Source organism: Arvicola amphibius, chromosome 7 (assembly GCF_903992535.2).
Source record: "Arvicola amphibius chromosome 7, mArvAmp1.2, whole genome shotgun sequence".
NCBI classification, from domain to species: domain Eukaryota; kingdom Metazoa; phylum Chordata; class Mammalia; order Rodentia; family Cricetidae; genus Arvicola; species Arvicola amphibius.
Window position 1 is genome coordinate 20,708,393 of NC_052053.1, and position 20,020 is coordinate 20,728,412.

The window sequence follows — 20,020 nt, forward strand, 5'->3', positions numbered from 1 at the left end:
TTTCTGTCTGCTGCACCTCATCGGCTCCTAGGAGGAAAGTGTGCAGTTACACCGTGTACTTCTCACAGAGCCGCTTTTGGCTCCAATGTTCTTCCCTTCCATCCCTTCCTAAAAACCAGAAATGGGTGAATGCTCCTATCAGAAAGTTTCTTTATTTGAAATTCCTCCTTTGAGCTGCAAATGGGAGGAGTCTGGAAAAGAGGGTTACGGAAGCGACTTGAGTGACTTCTCGGAGAAAATAAACCCGAACCTGAACACCGAAAAAAGTGAAGTACAACAACCTCTGTGTGAGAACATAAGCAGATGCTGGTGTAGAGTTTACAAGGATGGGAGGGCTATAAAGCCTCCCTTGAGCCACTCGTAGTTCATTTAAAGGCCAAGAACGCCCCCAAAATCTGTTTCTAATTTTACAGAAATCTTTCGAAATTTGGCACAGTAGTCAAAAGTCCGTGGAAAGGAAAAAAAAAAAAAAAAAAAAAAAAAAGCTCATGTCCTGACTTCAGCTTCCAACTGGAAGACGGACTTGCTTCTTTTCAACGGTTTCCACAGATGCAGTGACCCACGCTGTGCAGTGAGAATCAGCTAACTTTCAAAAACATCTGGAGAAATGAAGGTTAGTGCGTGTGGTCCCGGGGATTATCACAACGCAGGGGCAGCACGGGCTGAGTACTGTCAGAGTGTTCTATTGTTTAGAGGATTTGTGTGTGAGTGTTGCTTCCCGGTGTGTGTTAGGATTGGGAAGTGGCTCAGAATATGCTGTAGAAACATTTGTTTTAGCAGAACTGGAAAGGCTCCAGCAATTACCGCCAGATCAGTGGAACACAATCACAAGCTTTGTAGGGGAGGAGAAGTAGGAGCTAGGGATCCACAGAAATCTTACCATTCCTTAATAGGAACTAAGCTCGTGTCTAATTTTCTGTATTCTACGTAGACATGGCTGAAAACTGTCTTCGGAGTTGCCACTTTGGCTGCGCTTGCTTTACTGGTGATATGCATTGTCTTACGGCCCTCCAGAGGTAAGAAATTTTCTGATTCACTCAGCCTGCCTTGCGTAGCCTGGAAAACGCACCAATGTGTGAACTCAGACGGGTGAACGTTTTCTAAGCGCCTATTTTCCAAAGGAAGCCTGATATTTCTAAGAAGACGTGTAAGTTCACAGTTGTCTTGTGTGCAAGACCAGAAATACTGAAGAGTTAAGGGTAGGAAGAGATTTACAGTGTTATTTCAGCAACAGAAAAACCTGGGAGCTATTCCGCATCACTCCCACAACCCCCAAAAATACATACAGAAGACAAGTTTTGATAGGCCTCTCAAGACAATATTTTTAACTTGCATTGTTTTCTATTACTAGATTTGCCTGGTGGCAAGCAAAAATAATGAGTAAGAATAGAAAAGTTAAAAAAAGAAACTATGGAGGCTTTGAAATCACTAAATAGTACTTCCAAGAAATGTAAGGAAGACGTTCAGAATAGAAATCTCAGGAATAGCCATATAGGAAAAGTAAAATTCTTATTCTATATGCAGTAGCAATTAACAATTAAATTAGGAGGCTTGGTATAGTTAAGCAAGCGTTATCAAGATAAACTGGATTTTGTTTTTATTTATTTATTTTGTGCAGAAAGGCTTGGTCTGGCAATGATACTCCTTCATTAAGACCTGAAAGTAGTTATGCACTGATTTTGAAACTAGTTTTAATTTTAATAGTATCAATTGATAATGAACTCTTTCTGATTATGAAAATTCTTATGAACAGCCACTTGTGCTTCTAGAGTAGAAACATAATGTAAGAATAACAGATCCTGTACTAAGATCTGGGAAACATGATACAGCAATAACAGATCTTGTACTGTAGGGTCTGGATAAGAGCTGGGGAGTATCTGTGGTTAAAAGGGGATTGATGGCATACCTTCAGCCAAAGAACGCGTGTCCTGAATATCTGTTGCCTTTAAATTGAAACACACAAAAATATGGAAGAGTTCAAAATATTCATGGAACTTTCATAGAATTAGAAAATGAATACAGGTCAACCTAATGAAGGTGGTGTCCTGTGTCTGCATTTTAATATTTACTTTACATGTCCACTCCCCACAGTACAAGATTTTTCCTGGGCTATTAAAATGTAGGTCCCAATTTTTATTTTTTAAAAAATAAGTTCAAGTTCAAACTAATTTAAAGCCAGACTATCACCTCAATATTTTAGAGGACACATTTCCTTCAACCAAGAGCTATTGAGTGTTGGGTTAGGTCGCTGACCCTTTTAATCCAATCTATTAAAAATTATCCTCTGACTTTTGCAAATGTTCACTAGAGCTTGAAATGAATAATTTGCCCCTTCAAAATTTAACAGTTTTTAAAACAAAAGTATATGGACTGTGTTAAGACAGCCTTTCATGTCCACCATGTTGAACTTTGGACTTTGAAGTATATTTCCAATGAGAAGCATATTTATCCAATGCAAATAGCATATAAGGATAGATATTTGGGTCTATACTTACATTTATAGATGTAGACATTTGTGTAATTACATATAATCCCAATCCTTATCTTCTTTCCAAGTTTTTTATGAATAGCATACTCAAAAATATGTTATAAACTATATATAACATAAAAGTCCTGTGTTTTTTTATAACATAGATTTCTATTTTCAATGGAAAAGATAATTCTCTAAGTGATTTCCTGTTATTGTGAAATAATCAAATTAACCTCAAGATAAAATTTTAGGACTCAGTTATAATGGAGAAGTGAAAAATGCTTAAGACTTCCTTTTGGTGCATAACGTCCTCGTCTTTGTATACTTCAGAACTTCTCAGAATGTCATCTGAACAGCTTCTGAGTGAGACTAATCGTTCCTCACCTCAGCAGCAGGCCTGGGGTCTGGTGTGACAACCTCCTTCCATTGGCTTCCCTTCATTTTTCTCACGCCCCACACCTTCACCATGTCCAAGCCGGGAATCAGGTTCCACCCTACCTCACATTTCTCCAGTGCCTAAGAAACAACAGTTTGAAGTGTTCAGTCTGGGGAAAGTAGGGCAGGCACAGAAAAGAGAAATAAAAGCTATGTAAGCTTCTACCCCCACTTTATCAAAAATGCCATCACCACACATTTGTCCTCTGTGCCTTTTGTTCTTAGTCCAGGCGCTGTGTGACATTGTAACAGAAGTCAAGAAAGAGTCATCCATTCCCTAAGTTATATGCTAATGAGCTCAGATCCCTAAGTACCTCCTACCATTGTGCTGTTGTGGAGGCTCCAAAGTTCAAGAGTCTCAATTTTCCCTCAGGCAAGCATGGGATAATTCTTCACTGTGCACACCTCAAAACACACAGTCATCATCACCATTACAGAAGATTTCTGTCACATTCCACAAGTATAAGTGAAAGAAATAGAGTCAAGTTAAAAGGGGTGTTTTCCTTCCAGGATCAGAAGTCCACAAAGGATCAGCCTCCAGCCTAAAAGAGTTTTGAAGGAAAGAGAGCAGATCTTAGGAATAAGCAGAAACGTGGCAGCAAATAAGAAAGCTCTGTTTAGCTCACTTACATATTAAAAACAACTATGGCCCAGCTCTTTCTGAAGCTCCCAGAAGATTTCATTTTCATTTTAATCCAAACTGAAGACACACGCATTTCCGCTGCAGTCCCATGTGATCCTTAGCTTCTGCCCCTTCATCTCTCTCTCTCTCTCTTTTTGTCTCCTGCCTCCTTTTATTCTCCCTCTTGAGGATTTCTTCCCTGGAGTCACCCTTAGACAGCTGTGATAGTGCAGCCAGAAACAAAGTTAGCACAGTTTCCCTTTATCTATGCCAGTGACCACCACAACACAGACTTTCTTCTCTCAAGAGACTTAAAGCTATGATACAAACTAAAACCAGAATTAGAAAGTTGCAAAGGTTTTAGAACTCTTTAAAATCTCTATAGCCTTCCTTGAGTCATGATTTACGGTTTGCCTTTTCCTTCTCTGGTTCTTTGGATGGTACATTACCCCATGCGGTGATACACAGACAATACATGTTAGCTGTGATTTTTTACATTTATTTATGTTACATGTGCTTCTCTGTGTATATGTGTATGGGTATGTTTGTATGGGTGGTTGTCAAGGACAACTTGTGGGGGTGGGTTCTTTCCTTCTACCATGTGGGTTTCTGAGATGGAGCTCAGGTTGTCAGACTGGTGGCAATCACCTTTAACTGCTGGGCCATCTCACCATCCCAACTACAATTTTTTTTTTATTCCGAAATTTATAGCATGTGCCATATATTTAAAAAAATGTGTCTTCAATTCTATTTTCTCTCCCATCCTAATATGGGCATATGTATGTGATAAAGGATGATTCACAAATTTTGCTGTTTGATATAGTTAATTTTTTTAAAAAAATTTATTTAATTCTGATAGTAGAAACCTATATGCCTGAGTGTCATCCTTTTTACTATATTCCACTTGTTTGGACTTAAAACAACATATATTTTTAAAAAAAAAACATTTTTGTGTGTGGCAGTCTTAAAATGAAATAAAAATGTAGGGAGATGAAGGGGTGTGGAGATACAGCTGAGTGAGAGAAAGCAAAGAGGTCACACTGTGCAGTGTCCCAGACTCTCCTGAAGTGTAACTCTGTGGCTCCCGAGAAGGGCAAACCCTGCTGCTTTAGCCTTGGCCCACCATATGCCCTCCTCTCCTTTCCGTTCTTTCCTTCATTGGTTCTTGCTGTCAATTTGACCTAATGTGTTTTATAGAAATTTGTAGTAGATGCCAATTTAAAATCAGATTTCCCATAAGAAATTAAGTCTTGGGCTTCTTTACAAAAGTATTTTTGAAAGCAGGACCAGAAGTAGTCTGTTCTGACCACTAGGAGAACTTGAACAGAACTTTATTTTCTCACAGTCTGGGATCTGGAAGTTTAGGACTAAGGTGCCAGCTTGTTCCTTGTTCCAGACTTCTTTTGGCTTGCAGACTGCTTTGTCCTTACCAGACTCCTGGACTCTCCCTTATGTATGAATGTCCCTGGTTTCTTCTTCTTCTTCTTCTTCTTCTTCTTCTTCTTCTTCTTCTTCTTCTTCTTCTTCTTCTTCTTCTTCTTCTTCTTCTTCTTCTTCTTCTTCTTCTTCTTCTTCTTCTTCTCTTTCTCCTCCTCCTCCTCCTCCTCCTCCTCCTCTTCCTCCTCCTTCTCCTCCTCCTTCTCCTCCTTCTCCTCCTCTTCTCCTTCTCCTCCTCCTCCTCTTCCTCCTTCTCCTCCTTCTTTCTTCTCTTCATTCTCATTTTGTTTTTTTAAAGTTACATTTTTATTTAAAAGTTTTTAATTTTATTTTACATACTAACCACAGTTCCCCTTCCCTCCTCTTCTTGTAATGACACCAGTCCTCCTGGATTAGAGCTCTGCCATTACGATGTCATTTAACTTCAATTACATCCTTAATTTCCTAAACACAATCAATCACATTGGGGTTGCCCTTCAACTTGTAACCTTTAAATTTATTTTGCGTATTTGTTTATTTGTGTGTGTATATGTGCACATGCATGCTCCCTTGCATGCCATGGTGTCTGTATAAAGTTCAGAGTGCAGTTTCTAGGCATTGATACTCTTCCTCCAAGATGGGGATCCTACGATAGAACTCAGGTCATCAGACTTGGAGGCAAACTCTTTATGTGAGGAGCCTTCCCACTAGCCCTCAACTTAAAACATTTTAGAGGACACAACTCTTCCCATAAGAAGATAACAAAATGATATCTGAGCTAGGACTTCAAGAACAAGAAGGGTAAAAGCTCAGGACAAGCCCTCATTATAGGGGGAAAGCAAGACAAGGCCTCTCACTCAGGAATGTGTTTAGAAAGTTCATGAAACCAGAGCCATGACTCCAGAGCTATCTCAGTGATTAGCAAAGAGTATGGATTACACATAGAGGACAACATCAAGTAAACCTGCATCACGATTAATATTTGTTAACATTCATTACTCATAGCTACTCATACCTTATATAGTGGATTTTAGAAGGTTTTTTAATTCATAATTAACTTAAATAGAACAGAGGTTAGCACTTTCTAAGAAGAAAAATCATTTCAGTGCTTAAGTTAGGCAGAAATAATTATTATTCTTCTAACTATAAGTGTTGTAACTTAGCAGTTACTTTTTGAGAAAAAAAATTCTGTCAAATGCGATCATTTTGAAAGGCAATGTGAATATGTTCTTAAGATTTTCCCAGTGCTAACATCTACAACTGTGGAGCAAACTCTCATATTTTAGAAGTGTTTTAATTTCATTTATTCAGTGACACACTCCACAATCATAGCACTGGGGGTGCTGAGGCAGAAGAATGGCTGCAAGTTTGAAGCTAGCCTGGTCTACTTAGCCAGTTCCAGGCTAGCCGTGTAGAGGACCCACTCTCAACACCCAGAACAGGAAAATAACAGATTCAGCACATTAAAGATATGTTTATGGAGGGGATTTATGTCTGTATGACACAGTCTTGACAGTCCAGCAATCTCTCTGTGTGTGCGGCAGAGGCTGAGAATTTGATAGCTGCTGAGTTCACAAGGCTGAATGCTGCAACACTCCCAATCTGATTTCTGTAGAACTGATAGTTTTCAGTCCATGTTGGGAGGCTGGAAAAGCTGGATTCAATGACAGCAAAGGGTGGTGGTAGTAGTGGCAGCAATACTGCAGATGCACTCACTAGCAAGGAATAGAGGTGGGCAAACAAAGGGAGTGCTGCTTTTCCTTTTAATGTCTTTATATAGGGACCACCCTAGAAGCTGTTGCTGACTATTGTAGGGGAAAGTTTTCCCTTCTTAATCAATCTTCTAATAACCACCCTCACAAACATGCCCAGAAGGGTTTTCTCTGTTCATTCTAGATCAATCAAATTCAACAACCATGGCTAGTCATCATACATTAGCAGTGACCATTGTGCAAAGAAAATATAATTCCTTGGAAAGCTATCCAAGTTCAATAATAAGAAAACAATATTTTACATGGCAAAAAACTCTTAATATGCATATGCATGGAAAACAATTTCCATTGTATTCTCCATAGTTTTAACAGAAATTGAAAAGTTGATTCTCAAACCTCTAAAATAGCTGGATATTATTTAAAAATAAACCAGAAGGACTTGTGCTTCATGCATCATAAATTACTCTGAAAACTATGTCATCAGGGTGTTGTGCTTCTAGCACAAGAGAAGGCGTCTGCATCTATGGACTAAGATAGTACAGAAGTAAAGCATTATGATGAAGAGATGGCTAAGTGGGCGGAAGCTCTTATCAGTACATCCTGACCACCTGCGTTTGATACCCTGGTGCAGGATCCCACATAAGAAACAGGATGAGTGGTATATATCTGTAATCCCATAAGGATGCAGCAGAATCTGAACACTCACTGGCCAGATATCTTGCTGCAGAACAGGTCAACAAGAGAAACTGGCTCAAGAAGGTGAAACTCAAGAGTTATAAAGACTGTAACAATTCACAGTAAAGAGGGGAATACACTGATCGAAAGTCTGTCTGCGGGATCTACAGGGAAAACTAACAAGGGCTAATGAGCACGCGGATGGTGCTCAACACCAGTCATCATTAGCAAACTGCCAATCAAATCCACGATAAAATGCCCGGAATGGAGAAAGCAGGGAAATAACTCGTCCACTGCAATGTGGCATGCAGAGGGAACAGAGGAGAGCAGCCAGAGCAGAGAGAGATGTAGTAGACGAGCTTTCAGGTCTGGCTGCCGAACAAAGACCAAGGGCAGAGGGGAGGTCAAGGATCAACCCCAGTCATTTCAATGGAGCAATGTGTGCTGGCGGCTAGTGCCATTTACGAGGAGGAACCTGGAAAAGAAGCCTGGGTATTGCTTCATTTCTCTTCTTTCTTTCATTTTCTTTCTTTCTTTCTTTTTTAAAGCATGCACCACCATGCCTTACAGAGACCCTAGATCATTTTTTAAATTTTATTTATTTTTACTTTATGTACATTGGTGATTTTGACATGGGTGTCAAGTCCCTTGGAACTAGAGTTACAGTTGTGAGCTGCCACTAGGTGCTGGGAATTGAACTCAAGTCCTCTGGAAGAGCAGTCAGTGTTCTTAACAAGGGAGCAATCTCTCCAACCTCTTCTTCTCTTTTCTTTTTTGTTATTTTCTCTCAGCCCCATTCCTCTCCCCATCTATTTCTCTGTGTATATGTGTGTACGTGTGCAACCATTCTACCTCTGAGTCACATCTCTGGCTGTACTGATTCTGAACTACAAATGAAGATGTTAAGAAACTGAACACACAAGGGTCTGGGGTGTAAGGAAGAGGGGTTCAAGTGTGGCACTGGTCCACGGGTGTGTCCCCACAAACAATACTGGAAGAAGGAAATGACTTCAGAATGTGACTACTCCTCAGGTCATGCGCAGTAGCAATGAAGGAGCTACGCCACAATCTCAAACTCGAGTTAGAAGGTGTGCTGCCAAAGGAAACTGAGTCTTAAAATAGACAAGGAAGGGCTTTGTGTTTATGAATCCAAAAAGGTCCTTGCATGCTGCTCTTATGCGTGATGCTGACCCTGTCCCGTGATCTTAAAAAGCTCACGATAGAAAAACTTTGTTCTTCCTTTGAAAGACTTGTTCTTCAGTATGGTTGCTACCTTCTGAGATAAAAAGCTACTGCCCTCTGTAGCCAGACAGTAAGTACTCTAGGCTAGAAATGTCTTTTGCTGGAAGTCAGCTCAGATTTCTTCGTGTTTTTTTTTTCATCTATGTTTCAGAGAATAATTACTCTCCTTCTTGCATGTTGTTTGGTTCCTGTTCTAATTTTCATAGTTGCTCTTTTACAAGTGCGCCTTTATGTTAAACTATGATGGCAAAGTTAAACTATAAATCCTCTCTAAATAGATGGATTTGAAGTCCAAGTTTGTGATGCATTAAGCATGTTAGTTGGCCTCTAGTTTCTACTTCCTAACTTGCAACTAGTGTTCACAACAGTCTGTATCTCAGAGGAGCACTGTGAGGTCCTAACAGACACAAGTGAGAGATTGCTTAGTCAGTTGTAATACACCTGTTGCTAATAGAAATTTATGACTTCAGACCCTTCCCCAGCAAAGTAGTAGTCTTCACTCATATTTAATTTTAAACAGCTTTAAGTATAATTTTCACCCAGATGTATCCAGAACTTGTTCCTTTGGACTTACTCCAGAAATAAGCAGAACCCACTCTGATGGTTAGGATGGTGGCCCCTCTTAACTAGGCTCTCTGAAGAGCTGTCAGGAGGATGCTCTGCAGCCATTTGTCTTCCCTGGAGTGGCCTTGTGGCATCAATCCCAACTCGTTCACAAAAGTAAGAACACAAAGACCTGCCTGTCATTGTGTGCTCACTTAAGATGGCATGACTCTTCTTGTGCTTCCTGACAAAATGTGCTTACGAAGATTGGATGTTTCTACTCTGGTATACACTCTCAATCTTTAGTCAATTAAATGGCAGACACAGCCTCATAAAGACACAGCGTTTTCAGGAAGAATTCGAAGTACCATGGCTCATTACTTCCTTGTGAATCATTTCATGAGTTGTAATTTCTTGAATAAATAATTGAGCTAACTTTCATCTTTGCTTAATATGTTGAAAATTCAAGTAATTAAGGCACGGCTAATTAGGGCATTTAAGTGCTATATGAGTAACTATGCTAAAGATGCGCCAAGTTGAATTTAAGGGCACAGCCAAGGATGAAGTGTTAAATGGGCAAGTGTCAGTTGTGCAGAGCCGATAAATATGCTTTGATAATTACACTCTATTTCTTTTAAACCATCAGAGTTTGGAACCACAAACGCAAAGCCGCCATTCTAAAATCACCCAATATTACAGCATCTATGGTTGTTTGGAAAAATGGATAGAAGGTCCATTTATTCATTCAAGAATTTGAATAATGAAATATTTTAATGGAATAATGATTCAAATTTGTTTAGTGTGTTTTATTGCACACAAACACACACACACACACACCAATGACCAGAGTGGCTTTCTGCAATATCACATCTAACCTGGAGCAGAATCAATCAGCTTGCCTTTCCCCCTTTCTTTGTGGTCAGGAAGGAGAGTATGCCTGAAGGAAAAGCCCACTGCATGCAATGCACAGGAACAAAAATGTTGAAAGAGACCACACACATTTCCTGAGGGTCACAGCCAATTGCTTGGTCTGGTGGTAACTCTTCTCCGTAACATGGAGATTGCTATACAGCCTTACAAGCTCCCAGGAATTTGTAGGCAGGAAGCAGATCTAATGATGGGTGAAGAGATACATTAACAGAGCAGATTTAGTGAAGCACATAAGAATCATCCAGAAACATGGAAAAAAATTATCCAACCAGAACCCAGCCAGAGACTCTGCTTCAGTGAGTTTGAATTTGAGAAAAATCTTTTTTTTTTTTAACTGTATTGACTTGCTTGCTTTGGGTTTTTTTGGGTTTACTTACTTGTTTTGTTTTCTTCTGTTTTGTTTGAGGCAGAGTTTCACACTGTAACTCAAACTTGCCTGGAAATCATGTTTTAGCCTAGGCTAGCCACAGAGTCATAAAAATTCCCTTGCCTGAGCCTTCCTGTTCCTAGGATGATAAACAGAAGTGGCCGTGTTGGGCTTTAGAAACCCATTTTCTTTGTACATTGCAGTACTGAAGAGTGAACTCAGTACATTGTTCGTGTTAGGCAAGAGCTCAGCCTCGGAGTTACATCCTTTGCTCTTTATGTTTTTATTTAGACTCAGTGTCTCACTACGTTGACTAGGCTGACCATGAAAACATTCAGTAGCCTAGACAGACCTTGAACTTTCTATTTTCTTACCTCAGCTTCCAGAATACCTCTGCTACCTGGCATAGAAATCTAGCTTTTAAGTAGCATTCCACAAAACTCCAAGGACCAAATTTGGGTAAATATTTAAATGAAATAAAAGATTAGATAGATAGATAGATAGATATCGTGTTAATATATAATTACAATACAGATGAGTATAGAAAATAAGTTTGGGTATGTCTTTGAGGGAGAATTATCAAAAACAAGGTAACACAGTAAACATAGTTAATTTTTTTCCACCTAAAGCTATTTCTTGTGTTTCTGTTTTGTGTAGGGCTCATGTTAGTCATAAAAATCAAGCATGACATCTGTCTTCATGGATGGAGTTCTATGCCTCATGGAACATGAAAAACACACATGTTCAATACTGCCGCGATATGGTGGCACAGCTCCACCAAGGATGTGTTAGGTGGCAGGTGCCAGTGGATGGTGCAGTGAGCATTGCACACACGATCTTTATTGTTTTATTTACACTCTGATGTAATTTGATGCAACATCCTAGAAGAGAGATCCAGCATCTACTGAGTTACAGATGCTTGGTATATCCCAGCAAAAGAAAACCCAATTCAAATCCTCCCTACTCCACCAGGGAGGGTTGTAGTGGTACCCAGCCTGATATCAACAAAGCCATGAGATTAGAAATGATCCTCCTACCTCAGTTTATGCCATGAACCTTATCCCTCATCTGCACACATATGTTGTGCATCATGCTTGGTTGGAGGTAAGTACTATTCTCATTCTGGCAGTGAATAGCATGAGTAATACTACTTAAATACTTTACTGATATTTTGAGCCATAATATGACATATGCTAGCTTCTCTAAATAGATTGTTGGCATTTGTAACCACTATGTGCCCACGTAAATAAGTGACTAACTAGGAAATCATATGAAATCTTCTATCAAGTGCAATCTTTCTGTATCGTAATCTAATAAATACCAGGTGACCATTAACCATACAAAAAAGAAAATGACTAGGTCTTTAAAATACTTTGAAAAATTGGCCACATATGCAAAATTGGTACTAATTTTATTTACAACAGTAACGGTAACATGTTAGTTCAGGAGCTGCACAATAGCCAAAGAATTCCAAGTGTGACTGATGCATTTTGATAAGTTAGAAGAAAAATGTGCTTTCACTGTTTATATCATAGGCTCAGTGAGCTCGGCATTGGGAAAACTGTGATTTAGTTCAGATTCAACAATAACACAAACAAAAATGCCCAGGGATCAAACTGCTTGAGAAACACTAATCTAAATAATTTATTGGGGGACTGACTAGATGACTTTGCAAAGAGAAGGACCAAGTCTGGTTCACGAGCACCCACATGAAGGCTAGGCACTGGTGGCAAGCATTTGCCACCCCAGTGTTGTGGTAGAGAGGCAGAAGGATACTGGGAACTAGCCAGAGCAGTGAGCTCCAGGTTTACTGACAACCATTTTCTCGGTAAATGAGGCAGAGAATAAAGGAAAGCACCAGTATTAACTTCTGACTTCGTGCGTGCACGCGCACACATACACACACACACACACACACACACACACACGGCAGGGGTATTTAAAGAATAATTTTGGGCTGAAGAGACAGTTCAGCTTACTGTGTCATCATGCAGACCTTAGCTCAAATCCACAAGTCTCACATAAAAAATAAATAAATAAAGTTGGGTATAATCCTGTGTATCTGAAACCAGGTATTGTAGTGGTTGGAGACAGGAGGACTGCTGGACTTTTTGGTGGGCAGCCTAGCTTCAGTTTTATAGAGAGATTCTGTTTCAAAGGAGTATGGGAGAAAGGGATACATCAGGGTGATCAACATCTGATTGGTCACATCCCATTTATATACAGGAAGCAGGGGCGGTGGAATTGGAAGCAGGTTGGGGCTATAAACTCTTAATGCCTCCCCAGTAAAGTACCTTCTCCCACCAGGGTCCACATCCTGAACGTTCTGTGATCTCTAAAACAGTGCCAGCTGCTGAGGACCAAGTATTAAAATACTTGAGCCTTATGGGGAACATTTTCCTTTTAAACCACCACAATAAGCAAAAACCATGGTCATAATCAGATTGTGGACCATGTGCACATCTGTAGGAATACATTAAAATAGCCTAGGATGCTACTGTTCAATTAACAACTTAGCTGTGATTACAGGGTATGCACATATAACTGTTACTTCAAGATAAATAAAGCATACTGAGCCCCGCATTTCCTAGTGTAGTCTAGTATGACTGAATGGGATTGCCAGTATTGTGTGGACAGATCCCTTGTATTTTATGTGAGCAAAGTAGGGCTGCAGAGATCCACCAAAGCAATATAGACAATTAACGGAAGAATATATACCCACCCACTCATACTTACATGCGTCCATCCATCCTTCATTTCATGTATACATTCAATCTATGTAATTTAATAAATACTTGCTTATTAAATGTCTGTGTCTATTAGACACCAAAAAATGCAATGGCAATCAAAATTTCCAGACTTCTGGCAACCATTTGGGTTGCATGGTATAATAGAACATAGAAAGCCATTAATAGACTAGTCACACAAATGCACGTATAATTTCAAACTTAGCTTCTCTAAAATAAAGTGGCCTATGCACTGAGATTGTGAAAAGGAAACCTGACTTGCACGAGAGGGTCAGGAAGGGCTTCTCAGAAGTAGAAGATTAAAATCAAACATTTAAGCCTAAATAGAAATCATGAGACAAAGATGGGGAGTTGAGAGAGATGTACAGAAGCCCCACAAAGAGACAGAGGTGGTGTATTGATTTAAAGAGAAAAGATCCCCCCCCTCCAGTCTCCTGCATTTGAACATATGGTTCCCCGTTGGTGGCACAGTTTGAGGAGGTTTAGATGGTACAGCCTGGCTGGAGGAAGTACATCACTGGGCGGGGTGTAGGCTTTGAGACTAAGCCTCGTACCATTTCTAGTTTGCTCTCTCTTCTTTAGGCTTCCATTTAAAACTGTGGGCTCTCAGCAACTTGCTCTTGTTGCCCTGCCTGTAACCTGTTGCCACATCCCTTCTTGCCACGATGGACTCTTGTCCCTCTGGAACCATGGAACAAAATATTCCTCCTTAAACTGCCCTGGTCAGGGCAGTCTATCACAGCAACAGAGAAGGGACTCGTACAGGTGGTTATGGGCTGGAAATAAAACCCAGCTTGTTTGGGCTCAAGATGATAATGATGGAGGAGCAGGAAAGATTGATGGCAAAGGCTGATCCAGACCTGCCTGGACCTGTAGTCCAAGTTTAGAATTTTTATCTTTATAATGAGAGTCACGGCAAGCTATGCAAGACTGTTAGCAGAAGGATAATATTATGGTTCTCATCTTCAACAGTTTTATTTTCACCTGGGCGAATGCCAGACTCATAAATGCTATTTTGAGGTATTGGGCTTTCCTGTAACTTTGAGGTTCTAGGCGGTGGCCTGGAGAAGGAGCACGCTGGATGGAGGGAGAAGGGCAGCAGGGCCATGAAGAGACGTTGGGAGGGCATTGCCTTATTGCCCATCTGGCTTAACCTGACAGTCCTGGGGCTCTCTGCTGAGCTTCTGAGGAAATAAACTCATGTTTAAAAATACAACTGCTTAGATAGATTCATGTGTAAAAGAAATTTTCCTGTGGTTTGTGAGCTGTGTAAGGTTGGTTTTTCCACGAATTTACATAAATTTTTAAAGATTCTTAATGTTGTACTCCTGGTCGTTTCTTTGTGTAAAAGTTTATAACAGGGCTAAGAAAAGTGTCTGTGTTCAGTGTGGCCCTTCTTAAGATTTCAGAGGGTAAGAATTCTGGCTGATCTCATTCGTCCGAGTGGGATTCTAAAATGCATCACTGAACAATGAATAGGAAACCAAGCCAGGTTTTGCAAGTGAGGGCGTGTGGTGGGGACAGAGAAAGCTGTGTGTAGTTCAGCAGGACTTCAGAGCAAGATTGGTTCTGTGAGGGCCGGAGTTGTTGGAACCTCACCTCCCTTCCTAGAAGTCCTGTACGGGTTTTATTTTTACTGCTGGAAGAAATCCCAACTTCCCCAAAATCTTCACCTTCCTCTATACAACCCCCACCCATCCCTCCCAGGCCACCAGCGCACTCCCTAAGTCTGGGTTGCCTGTCAGCAAACACACCATTTAGTATTTCAACAGGCACTTTGCAATGGCAGAACCTATCCATACCTGAGAAAGAACAGATGAAGGACAAGCTTAGAATTTAGTTGGGCTATTAACCTTGTTTCTAATAATATGTTTCTTCCTCCCCTAAGTCCACAACCCCGAAACAAACACGAGGAGAGCTCTCACTCTGAAGGATATTTTAAATGGAACATTCTCATATAAAACATATTTTCCAAACTGGATTTCAGGTAAATGAATCATGTCTTCTCTTCTGGGGGTGTGTAAAATATACATTCTTTTTTGTTGTTAGTGCCAAGATACTTTTACAATAGCTGGAGCTGCTATACATTACTTGAAGTGAGCAGAGACGGATTATTCAGAAGATTCAGGGAACTTTGTGCACCACCATTCCTTCTGGGCTTGCACAATTGCTATAAAGCTATTCTGAATCTTAGCAGAAAAGCAAACGTTAGGATGTTGGGTGGGATATTGTCAGTGAATGAAGTTGCTTCTGGGAGAGGAAATAGGCCTTATTTTGGCAGAATCAAGAGAATTTTACCCAAAGCGGGGGTGGGAGGTCTATTGTTAATCTAGACTACCTAAGAGCAAGCCAGTTCCTTCCCTAACGAAAATAGACCTGTAAGTGTTACAGAATTGACATTCCAATTTTTTATGATTAGAGCATGGTCAAAGAGGTCTAACCAAAGAAATGGTAAGATTAAAGAGATTGTATTATACTTATGCAAATAAAGGTTCATTTATCAAGGCAGAGTATTGCCTTTTTTCCCTTTAGAAAATTCATGTAAAGTATCTGTTACAGTAAATGAAAACAAAGCCCAAATAAGATTTGTTTTCAGTGTTACAAAAGAAACTCACCATTTCAAACTAGTGTGTCCTCTTTGTAGCTCAAAGAAGGTGACATTTTACTTCTGAGCACCCTGAATCCGTTCTAACAAGGGCTGCCATGGGTGCCATCTAGCAAATGTGCCATCTTTATGAGATGCAGAAAGGACACAGCTTCGTCCTCCTGTGACCAGCTTCTCTGTGCTGAAAGGGAGGAAGGCAAGGCATATCTGTGGAGCAGAGGGGGATCTTTCATTACAAATATTTTCTTTAAGAGCCATCATTTTAAATTTTGCTTTCTTTTGCATTTAAAGCACAAGAATATCTTCATCAGTCTGCGGATGATAACGTAGTGTTTTATAATATTGAAACAGGAGAATCATACGTCATTTTGAGTAATAGCACCATGGTACGTATCAGCATCGCTTGACTCCCTCAGAACCTTGGCAAGCACCCCACCGACTCAAGACCACATTCAAATTCTTAGTGGTGATGGAGTTACAACCGTTTTCCACCTCCATCTCGAGTGCCTTCTTCTAGACACACCGAACCACTGCCCTCATCTTCTGATCTCTCCCATAGTATCTTTTCATTCTGTGTAAGTGATATAGCATAAGATATGAATTAGGAACCTAGAGTCAAGTGAACTGAGATTCAACTCCTGTCACTAATGAGAAACTTTGGATAAGTTACTACACTACCCCAACTTGCAATGCCTCTGTTTCTTCCACTATAAAGTGAGGGCAATAATACTTCCTTAGTTTAATATAAAAATGAAATCAAATGTCATTGAAACATGCTTAGGATGTTGTTTAACATAGGCTAGATGTTCAATGGATGGTAGCTATGATGTTTGGTTCATATTCTTTCTTCTTGGGCTCTCCAGCCTCCTCCATCTCTACCCATAAAGATCTGGTCTTTACTCTGAGCTCGTAGGGTATCCTTGTAGTTGGTGTAACCAATCGTCCTCTTGCTTCAGTTCCTTCACTCTCCCCTTAATGCTTTTGCACCACTATGCTGAATCACTTTTATAACTTGCTAATTTGTACTGTCACTCTTTGTAAGGTTTACTATTATATGCTTTTGAAATTGCTGGGGTTTTTTTTAATTCCATCATCCCATAGTGTCTGGTAAATTCCCTTATATGTACTAGGTATAGCATCTGTTTTTTTTTTTTAATTGCATTGAAGTTGCTTTTGAGTATACCAATAATGTGATATTCCTTAAGAATGAAAAATGTATATCAGGCACTTTTTTCTATATTCTAACCAACTTCTTCATAATTTCAGAAAAGTGTGAATGCTTCAGATTATGGTCTGTCACCTGATCGGCAATTTGCATATCTAGAAAGTGATTATTCAAAGGTATCAACTACTTAATTTTGATATGTACATACATACATACATATATATACATACATTATTTATCCCATTAACATACAGGTTGGTATATTAAAGTAAGAAAATTTAGTGAATCTAGGAGAGGGGGCTCCTACCAGTAGAAGTCTATATCTATCTTTAAACATGCAATAAATCAATAAATCCTTAAAGCATTGCTGAAACATACACAATGATTTATAATTTGACATTGCATTTTAGTATCGTTATCTGGTTATCAAGTAGCAGAAACCATTTTCTTTTTAACTGGGGTAAGAAAACTGCAGTTGGGCATACTGATAGCCATCGAAAAGGGAACAATTATTCTGGTCTCTCTAGAAGTCTTTGTCATCATAACTCATTAGACAATTCTTGCGCAGTTTAATCTCACAAAACTACAGTGCAATCCCAAATGGAAGAATCGAGGTGTAGTATATAAAGTTATGTATTAATGCAAGGGTTTATAGTCAATATATTATAGAAGAGGCCTCAGATTTGTGTATTTGAGAATCTAACCCTTTGGGGTTACTGGTAGTTAGTTTTCTCTTCCTGAGTGACTAAGTGGTAGATAGACAATAGTTATCTCACTTCTTTTCTCCATATGTAACAAAAGCATAAGAAACTTACCTTCAAATCCAAATTCTAGCAGTTCTTTTGAGATCTTTTGTTTTGAACAAAAAATAAAGAAAAAAGAAAGAAGGAAGGGAGGAAAGAGAAAGAAAGGAAGAAAGAAAGGAAGGAAGGAAGGAAGGAAGGAAGGAAGGAAGGAAGGAAGAGAGAGAGAGAGAAAAGAAACTTTTTCTTTGACTACATTTTTCAGATCTTCCCTAGGATGAACCTCCCTGCTAAGCTTTCCTTCCTCTTCCGATGAGGAAGTCACTCAGCCACTACCAGGATGCGCAGTCAGGGCTTGTTCTTCAGTAGCCCAGATCCTGGTGACCTGAATCCTCAGAAATACCCATTTTAGCCTGCCAGAGCTTGTCAAGAGACTGAAAGTCCTTTAAGAAACAGAATCCAAAAGAATGTTGCAATCTTCACTAATCCCAGCATGTACTCAAGCAGATAAAGGGCAGCTCTGTTCAGGAGGAATATTAAGTTTATTATGTTAAACTCTCCTATTCATTTTTCAAGTTATATGGTTTAAATATATACACCCAAAGAAAGGAAGACATGTTGTAACAGGCTGTGTGGTGAAATTCCTTCTAGGCAATTTTAAAGAGTGTTATTCTTACCAAGATGTGATGCAGTCGCTAGAGGCTATGAGCATCAGAAGGGCCCTCCTTCATCCTAAAGACAAAGTATGTCAAAGATAGCTTTTTATACTAGAAAATGACTTTGGGTATGTTTTTAATAGAGTAAAAGTTAGATCATCCTGAGGTGCCCTTTGGAACCTGAATAAATGGCACAAAAGCATACAGTAAAAGTAAACAAAACTCTGCTGTGCACTGAAACACATCTCCCCTAGGGCCCAGTGAGAATCTGACATGACATAGTATTATTTGAATAAGATTTCTGAGCTTTAAAACTTTGTCCTCTGTCTTTGCCTCTCTTCCAAACAGCTTTGGCGATATTCATACACAGCGACATACTACATCTACGACCTTCGGAATGGGTAAAGCACCACCGCTAACTATTAATATAGCTTACCTCTAAGACTTCGAAGTCCAATCTGAGTTTAAGAGTACATTATCTTTTTACTGATATTACACTTAGTTTGCAATAAACATCAACCCACAAAACAGGGGAACCCTTCTATGATATAGCTACCTATTGATTTGACTACTATTGTGTATCATATTTACAAAATATATTTGACTTTTCTCATTTAAAAAATATAGATGTTCTACTTATGGAAATAAAAACATGTAATAAAAGAGTTTTTTTAATGCATGGGCATGAAACTATATTAAGGAAGGAGACCACTGCATTAGAAAGAGGCCTGAGACAGGAGGAATGGCAACAACTATTGTCTGGATTCAAACTCCACTCATTGATTTAAAACTGACTGCTTTTAAAATTTCAAAATGCTTATTTCAATCTTTAAAGCATTAAATATCTCCCAATTATAGAAGGAATAGAGATTGTTATTTATATATTATTTTCTTTATTTTTATGTGCATTCCAACTACATAGTTAATATTTAAAAGAAAAAAAAATGAATGTATAGGAAAATTGAAGGGCAGCATTCTAGACAAAGCATATATGATAGCGTCCAGGCAGAGAGAACACAAAGTGCTAATTTAAAAAAAAAATGAAAAAACAACAACAAAAAAAATCTTAAGTATCTCACGTCAACTGATTAGAGTAGGGCTGCCTACTATAAGTGGGTATATAAGGCTGAAAAGACTTGGGGTATGAAAACAGGGGCCAATAATAGCTAGATAACCATTAAAAAGAGCTCAGATCTATCTCTGAAGACAAAGAAAACCATTGAAGGTTTTTTATAGGAAATGACACAATCAGATTTGCACATCAGATAACTTACCCTGGCTAAATGAGGAAATGGATTAGTTTAGCTACTCATCTTAATATGATACCCTCTTTACTATTATATAAAAAGTAAGAATAATTATATATCTTGAAGAGGTATTGAAAAGTTTATTTTGGGCTATTTCCCCTTTTGTTTAGCAAGGAACAAAATATATTTTTTTAATAAAAAAAAAAAGTCACCTCCTTTAAAAAAAAAAATGTTCAGGAAAGAAGCAAGACCTGGATTTTAAAACATAGTCTCAGTCGACCCTAATGGATTTGGAGTCTCCCTTCTGTTACGATATCACCACTAAAGGCAAACAGTATTTACAGAGCTCTATAGCCCGAGAAGCATATAGAGAAAAATGCAAATGAGTGGAAAGAACCAACCCTACTCCTAAGAGCCCTTCAGTCTGGCAAGACGGAAACTGTAG

General features: G+C 39.2%; 1 protein-coding gene across 1 annotated transcript in view; it reads left to right on the forward strand.

Moving 5' to 3' along the window:
- The first annotated feature begins 472 nt into the window (after positions 1-472).
- Positions 473-20,020, forward strand: part of LOC119819083 (fibroblast activation protein alpha) — a 68,253-nt gene continuing 48,705 nt past the window's right edge. The window contains exons 1-6 of the mRNA XM_038337090.1: positions 473-613; positions 932-1,016; positions 15,048-15,146; positions 16,056-16,150; positions 17,031-17,105; positions 18,677-18,729. Of these exons, the coding sequence (XP_038193018.1) occupies positions 608-613; positions 932-1,016; positions 15,048-15,146; positions 16,056-16,150; positions 17,031-17,105; positions 18,677-18,729 (413 nt within the window). The 5' untranslated portion in view covers positions 473-607. The remainder of the gene's footprint in view (positions 614-931; positions 1,017-15,047; positions 15,147-16,055; positions 16,151-17,030; positions 17,106-18,676; positions 18,730-20,020) is intronic.